The following is a 7,758-nucleotide window of genomic DNA, read 5'->3' as shown; positions in this document are numbered from 1 at the left end:
GAATTATGTTTTCGGAATTCAACTTAAGAAAACAAATTTTCCAAGTATCATGTGGCTAGTTCTTATCTTTTTGGCATCTCTATCTTTGGCTGATGTGATGTCACAGTTTCCTGATCGTTAATATCAGCTCTGGTACCAAGTATAGTTATATCTCAGCCATAAAACAGGGCCTTCTAGATAGCCAGATTCAGGTGCTCTGCCCTTCCCAACAGATGCCTCTCCATCCCACCTCACCCCACCCCAACCCTGCCTCCTGACTCCACCAAAACAAACTAAAAGCACATCCTGAGTTGACCACTCCTCTGGGTCTGACCAGGCACACATGAAGAGTGTTGGCTGGTGATGGATTCAAGGCACAGCCCACTTCACTGAGTCACAGATGTGCTCAGGCTTGATTGATACTCGCAGAATCTGCAAGGATATTTCTAGACATTCCACATGACTGACTCCTCTGAGGAAATGACACATTAAAAAATATATATATATATATACACGTATATTTAATTATTTTTAAAAACCACAACTGAAAAAAATTATTTGCCACTGGGTAGAATTAAATCTGACAAGAAATCCTATGAGTTTTTATTATTACCACTGTTGTTTTCTTTGGCTCCATGTATTATATTGGTAAAATGACACACACAAAAAATGGAAAATAATTGTAAAAGGCAAATATTTTGTACAAAAATACAAAGTTTTAAAAGCTCTTTAAGTATATTTCATATTATTACTAAGAGTTGGCCTATATATCTTTATGTCTGCATATTTTTCCTACATTTGGGGTTTTAGAAACATAAAGTACTGTTTACACAGTATGTACTTAAGTTCTTCCTACAGCTCAACAACCCATGATAGCCTTTTTCTGATTGGAGCATTTCATACTTTGGAAGATATAATTTCTATAATTGTATGGTTACCGGCTGAGAAAAATCTATGTGATGCAGTCCATGTGCACACTGAAAATCAGCATATCACACTGGGGGAACAGCTTAGTTCCCAAGTCCTTGGATAACAGCAGATAGTAAAAAACACTAGCTGTCAATTTTTTTCAGTAATTGGTTTTCAGTGCTTTCCCTTCACCCCAATCCGGTGAGAAGGTGATGCAATCAGAAAGAAATATCCTTTGCCTTGAGAGCCATCTGAAAATGTGTTCATGTGATTCCATCACAGTTCATTATAATGCGGATGATAGCACTAAAAGAGAAAAGTAGGAATGGGTATTAGTTCATGTACAATTCAAAAAAAGGAACATGTACTTTTAAAGGAGATATTCTAAAATATATCCTTTAACAATGCTTATTTTTTTCAAAGAAATGTCTAGAAGTCCTTATTCAGATTAAGTAAAAGCAAAATTTCATTTTGAAGGAGCCTAGTGTGCAGAAGCCTAGTCCCTAATCAAATCCCAAATAGCTAAATACAGCAAACAAATGACAAATCTCGATTACCTGTCACTATCCATTGTAATCTCTTGTTTAGATATCTGTGTTTCTCCCCCTCAGCTGACCCAGTGATTTCCTTATGTGTGTTGAGATTCCTAGCACTTGGGCCAATGCCTGACACATCAAAGGTACTCAATAATTGTTTCTGAAATGAGTATCTGGATAGTTTGTGCCTCAGTTACTTCCAAAAATAATAAAATAGATTTGTTTGTTTACCACCAACTTTTAAAATAGCAATTTTATTGAAATATAGTTTTACTGAAATATAATTCACCCATTTAAAGTATATAATTCCGTGGTCTTTAGTATATTCACTAAGTTGTGCAATTTGGAATGATCTAATCTAGTTTTAGAACATTTCATTGCCCTAAAGAGAAACCCCATGCCCACTAGCATTCAAGTCTCATTCCAAAAAAGGTTCATGTATTTAACTAAGATAATTTCCAAAGGCCAATTTGGCTTATGAGCTTGTAAGGAGCACAGACTATATCCTTTCATTATCTAACACAGCATCAGGCCTATAGTAGATGCTCAATAAACACATGTGAATTGAATAATAGGCCACCTGAATTAGGTACATATGGATGGCCACGAAAAAGATATTAACAGTGGTGCCCTGTCTTAAAGAACAATAAACTGAAAATAGTCTAAGATATTGACCTGGGTCAGTTAGTTGAGCATTTATTGAGTACTTCCTACATGTGAGGCAAATTTATTATTTTTTAGTTTTTATTTATTAATTTTTTTGAAGACAGCAATATTACTCTTTGTTGAAACTCAACAGCATTATCCCTATTATTAGGAATAATATAATATGATCTCTTTATGTTTTATAATCGTTATGTATACATGAACACATATAAAAATGCAGATACTGGTAACTAAGCAATTTTGAAATAAATCCATAGACTAAGTCACAGCTTGCTTAAATCATTTAACTTCTCATTTATACCAGAACAAATTTTCATTAAGCATACTAGTGATTTTCAAATGATGTAATAAAATTTGATTGCCATATTTTATTATTTCACTAAATTACATTAGAGAAAAAGGAAGTCAGCTACTTCACTTATTTTAATAGCGTGTTCTGGATCATATTATAAAAATACAAGTATAGAAACTTAAAAGATCATACATTTCTCATATGAAGACACCATCTAGTCTGTGTCATTGGTGTGATTTGCAAAACATTTTAACACTGCAAACATTAGAAGTTTGAAAAAGCACAGGAAAAGGTTTATTCTATAACAATACTGGAGTACTTCTACACAAGGCCTCTTAGTGATGTCAGTCAATTGGAGGTGGAAGTTTATCAATGAATTACTTGCCACCCATCATTTCCTGTTGATGTGAACTGTGCATCATGCCTTCCTGGGTTTTAAAGATTACATTGGCTGGATTTACCAATGTTTTTCATTTTTCAACAGTAAGAGAACCAACTGTCCAGTGAACGAAAGGGTTACAATCTCCATGGCACTGGAGAATAGAAACATCTCTATTAGCACCACTGATAGGACCCTGCAGCAATGAAGTCCAAGAGGAAGTCAGCAGCTGAGTGCAGTACCACAACCAGTTTCTGCTGCAGGGCGAGAGCAGTCTATAAAGATAAAGCTCCTCCATGAGAGAATCTTCCCAAAATAATTGTTAGAAGAAATGTCATTCTTCACCTCTTGATCAATCAAAGCTTTTATATTTTCTGCTGCCTGTTAAATTCCAGGTTCACCCTCCTGTCCATCTGGTGAAAGCCCAATAATATCAAAACCAAGAAGGCACAGCCATGTTCACATTTAATGTAACAGGCGTAACAGGTGCATGCAGGCTGATACTATTATGGGAACTTCTGAAACCTGCAAAGTCTTCTGCCCCATTCATGCCCAGTATATCCTAATCCATGAAGGAAAATCATCGCAGCAGTGGACTTCCAGGAGGCAGCCACAAGGGTGGGCAGCAGAACAAACATGTTACTGCTGCATATATGCCGGCTCAGCGAACTGCCCAAGTGGGAGGGAGAGGGGTGACAGGAAGCATAGCAGGGGTACGTGATCAAGTCCCAGCTGGCCCCACCGGATGCCTATTAAATTACTGAAATCTTAACAACAACCCCATGAAGAAGATAATATTATTATTCCTCTGAGGTTAATAACCTGCCCAGCTAGTGAGCTGCCGAACCAGGACTGGAACCTAATTGTAGAGTCTGCATTCAGGGACCTTGTACTAACCACCTCTCACCCTTTAATAGGACATTAGCTCTGCAGCTCCCCCCTAAACACCATCTACTGCTTACCTGTCTCCCTGTCTTTTTCACAAATGAAGTTATTGACATCTTCACACTGGAAGTCATTCCACTGTCCCGCATAAATCAACCCAGCGCAATCTTCTCCTGGCCCATGGCCATGACCCCAGTTATCTGGCTGCCCAGTTTTCCAGTTTCTTTTAACAAAGTAAAAATTGAGGGTTATTTGCACAGTAATGCACAGTTTTTCATGACTCAAGAGCAGCAGAGAAATATAGTAAACAAAACTGAAGCACATAATTTGTCCGGAAATGAAAATGCATTGTTTTAAAAGCAGTACATGCTCTCATTCAGAATAAGCAGCAGCTGTTTACAGAGTAATGGGTAATGTGACACAACAACCCCTGCAGGTTTATAATCTTTCCCACAATTAAACCAACTCATTGAACTTCTTCATCACAATGCTGGAGGAATGAATCATTCTTTGACAGTTAGGTGAATGACTTTCTAATGTGTACTGGAATGCTGACTTCTGGGCATGTGTGTATCTGTGTGTGTGAATATGCATGCAATATGAGGACACACGTGCTCTTGTGAGAACCCAGAGGGATTCTTGTGCATTTCTATATCTTGCCTCTAACAAGTCAAAGAGTCAGGAAGAGAAAGTGAGAGGTCCTTGATGTACATTGACAGGAACCTGCAATTACAAACAACTGGTTATGATTGCCTGGCTTTGTTGTAGATGATTGATCGCTTTAGAAAGAAACAGTAATTTAATCTTACTGAAAGTGACTCATAAATTTCACTGCCCTTTTTGGGAGAGCAATTCTTAAAAACAAATTTTCTTTAGGATGAGTTCACTTGGGGCTTGTTAACTTGGATACCGCTGCTCAAAACAGCGCTTTGCCAGGGATAACAGTTCTTGACGCCATTTTCACAAATAAATTAAAGGTGCTTCCAGACTCAATTCTTGAAGACAAAATCTTGTCTAAGTAGTAGGTTCATGCACATAAACTTGTGGTTACTGCTTGAGAGGACAAACTTGCTTCCTGCCGGAGGGTCTGAACATCTGCAGCAGAAGATGCTTCTCATAAACAATGGCTCATTACTTCATCTGCCATAGGGTGTCCTTGGGTCACCCGAGGAGTCAATTTTATCCTACATCTTTTGACAATAAGGCCAGCAAAACCAGATGGCAGTAGGAAAGAACTGCTGAAGTTTATTGTCAAAGGGTGGGGCAGTGAGGCAGAATTGGACCCCCACACCAAATGTGTATTTGGGGTTTTAAAAAAATGAATATAAATTGAGTGACCTCAATTAAATAAACCTAGTGATAAAAACATAATTTAGAGGAAATTATCTAAATTGAGAAGAGTAAAAATGGGATATTTAGAAAGGAGAGTTAGAAAATATTCATTCACTCATCTATTTATTCACTTACTCCTTTGCTCACTCAAAAGATATCCACAGAGCCCTACTATGTGCCAGGTATCATCTAGATAATGGCACCACAGTGGTACAGAGAAAAGACAAAGTTCCAGCTCTCATGAAAAGTACGTAACAGACAAGACACATATGAATTCAAAATCTCAGCCTGTTATAGTGATGCCAAATAAGACGAGGCTGGAAGGAAGAACAGTTTACTTTCATGCACGCAATTTTGTGTATTTCTGTCCACCTTGGGAGACGCCTCTGGAAATGTCAACGATGCCTGAACAGTTTGATCTATGGCAAATGTTCTAGGAACCCATCAGCATCAGTATACCAGCTAGCATTGTTGTGAGAGGCTGTGTTAGGCTTCAGGGAATTTTTTTTGGAAAATCCTTCAATGCATTTGCCCATTTTATGATGGGAGATTTACGAGTACACCTGCCCGCACTGCAATGATTCAGCAGTTTTTGACCAAAAATGGCATGGTCCCCATTCCCCACCCTCCCTATTCACCCAATCTTACCCCAACTGACTTTGTTTGTTTGTTTTCCCAGATTAAAAAAAGTACTCAAACGGAAATGTTTAGCTGATGTGGAAGAGGTGAAACAAAAAAATGACAGAAGCACTAAAAGGCATCCAAATGGACAACTTCAAAAATTGTTTTGAGCAGTGAAAAAAGGGTCTCAATATGTGTACTGCATCAAACGGAAAGTACTTTGAAGGTGACTGAAGTTTAAACATGCAAGGATAAGTTCACAATTTTTTAGAAGTAAATTCCAGTTTTGGAGGTTCCCCCTCATAGTGGATGTACATTTTGTTCATTTATGCCAGTAATATGAAGAGGTTTAATTCTAATTTTGCTTCTAGAATTTGTGATCTATGATTCTTGAATGTGTATAATGATGGGACATTTGATATTCTTGCTTTCTCAGTTAATTGAAAAATTGTATAAATATGAATTCTTTGGGATTAGAAGATCCACTTACATTTTCCTCTTGTATTTCCTTTTAAGTCATTTAAGTTCAGTAAATAAAAGGGACTTATTGACTAGTGAGAAAGACAACCAAGTGATAAGAAAGGAGATAATCTTGATCATCTTTCTCTATTTGTTTTTCTAGATCACCAGAATTCTTCATATACAGTGCTCAAAGCTTTCCTTAGAACTAAAAGCAGAATGCAGGCTGTGGCCCTGAGTGGAAGTGACTGGGGTGGGCTAGTGTGGATGAGAGGTGGGCAACCTGGAGCCAGGCTGCAGGGAAATTTGTTTTGTAGACCAACTACCCAGAGTCTCAAAGCACCTCTTAGGAAAAGCTAAAATGACATGGAGTGGCTTGTGGCAAAACCCCTCAGTCTGCATGCTTTTATAATAAAATGGAACAGAACATGGCAGATAGAATGTATATATTTTGGAGAAGAATGTCAACTTAAATAGCACCTTAACCTCATCCATAGGTTGATTCTAGAAAGAATGGCTAAAGCCTGGGCTGAAAATCCCTGCATCCCATATTTTAGTACACACGTGACAGAGGTGATTAGATAGCAACATATACATGTACTTGGACTTCACACTCTTAAGTACACCAGGGACCTTCAAATGAATGGACTGTCAGCTTCAGTGAGCTGGAAATACACACAAGTATGTAAAGCCAGTGGGTGTGGGGCACCCAGGATTTGAGTTTCATCCTAATGGAGGCAGAACACATACTCTCAATCCTGAGACTAGCTCCTTCCAATCTCACAACTAAGTATTCTCCCAGCAACCACGTGATTGAGTGAAGCTTCAAGGCCAAGAAACTTCTGGCAAGGACCTGGCTCAAAACGGGAAAATCTTAGTAGTGAGAAGTGGTTTTTTTGCAGTAAACTTTTTTCCTGCTACGACAGTCTCTATTATGGAAGATTCTTCTCTTGTGGCCTGAGACGTAAGTGTGAACCAGAATGGGTTATTACTGAATTGGAGGATGCTGAAGGTTCTCTTTCAGTCCCTTCCATTCTACAGTTCTATACTCTAAAAACACAATGCATAATATTATATGGAGCAGTCTTCGTGGACCGAAAGGCACCCAGGTTTTATCTTTGTGATGCCAAGATGAAAGCTATTACTTGACAGTATATACCCAACAAATGACGCCCTGTGGGTAAAAGAACAGAAGAGGCTCAAGTATGATTAGGGAAATTCTCGGAAAATATGATGAGCTAAGGTGGGCAAGAGAGGTCTTAGAGTTCTGCTCTGAGCAGCTGGGCAGAGCCTGCATCCCATGTGTGTCTGATTCCCTCAGTCCTAATGACAATCTGCCGAGTGACACACCCACATTTATTCCCTGAAGAGTAGAAAGATCAGTTTTGACGTGCTCCTGGTTTCACAGATCCTCTCTATTGTTCATCTGTTTTCTATTTCATTGTTTTCCAGTCTTTATTATTTCCTTCCTTCTCCTTGCTTAGGGCTTAATTTGTTTTTCTTTTTCTACCCTGGTAAAGATCATTGATTTTCAACCTTTAAAAAAATGTTTCTAATATATGCATTTTAAAGTTCTAAATGTCCCTCTTAAACACGAGTTTAGGCATTCCACACATTTTGACACGTTTTCATGTTTTGTGAAACATTTTCAGATTTCTTTTGTGTAAGGATCAAAGGTTTCCTTTGATCTATGGGTTATT

At 38.2% G+C, this 7,758-nt stretch overlaps 1 protein-coding gene and 1 pseudogene across 1 annotated transcript in view; both read right to left on the bottom strand.

Moving 5' to 3' along the window:
* Positions 1-481: 481 nt before the first annotated feature.
* Positions 482-7,758, bottom strand: part of COLEC12 (collectin subfamily member 12) — a 40,049-nt gene continuing 32,772 nt past the window's right edge. Inside the window, exons 10-11 of the mRNA XM_008055646.2 lie at positions 3,724-3,869; positions 482-1,194 (exon numbers count right to left, since the gene is read on the bottom strand). Coding sequence (XP_008053837.2) covers positions 1,175-1,194; positions 3,724-3,869 — 166 coding nt within the window. The 3' untranslated portion in view covers positions 482-1,174. The remainder of the gene's footprint in view (positions 1,195-3,723; positions 3,870-7,758) is intronic.
* LOC103257938 lies at positions 2,727-3,712 on the bottom strand (annotated as a pseudogene).

Source organism: Carlito syrichta, unplaced genomic scaffold (assembly GCF_000164805.1).
Source record: "Carlito syrichta isolate Samal-C Ts95f unplaced genomic scaffold, Tarsius_syrichta-2.0.1 Scaffold301907, whole genome shotgun sequence".
Taxonomy (NCBI): Eukaryota; Metazoa; Chordata; class Mammalia; order Primates; family Tarsiidae; genus Carlito; species Carlito syrichta.
The sequence above is the reverse complement of the archived record's forward strand: the minus strand, read 5'-3'. Positions and strand labels throughout refer to the sequence as shown.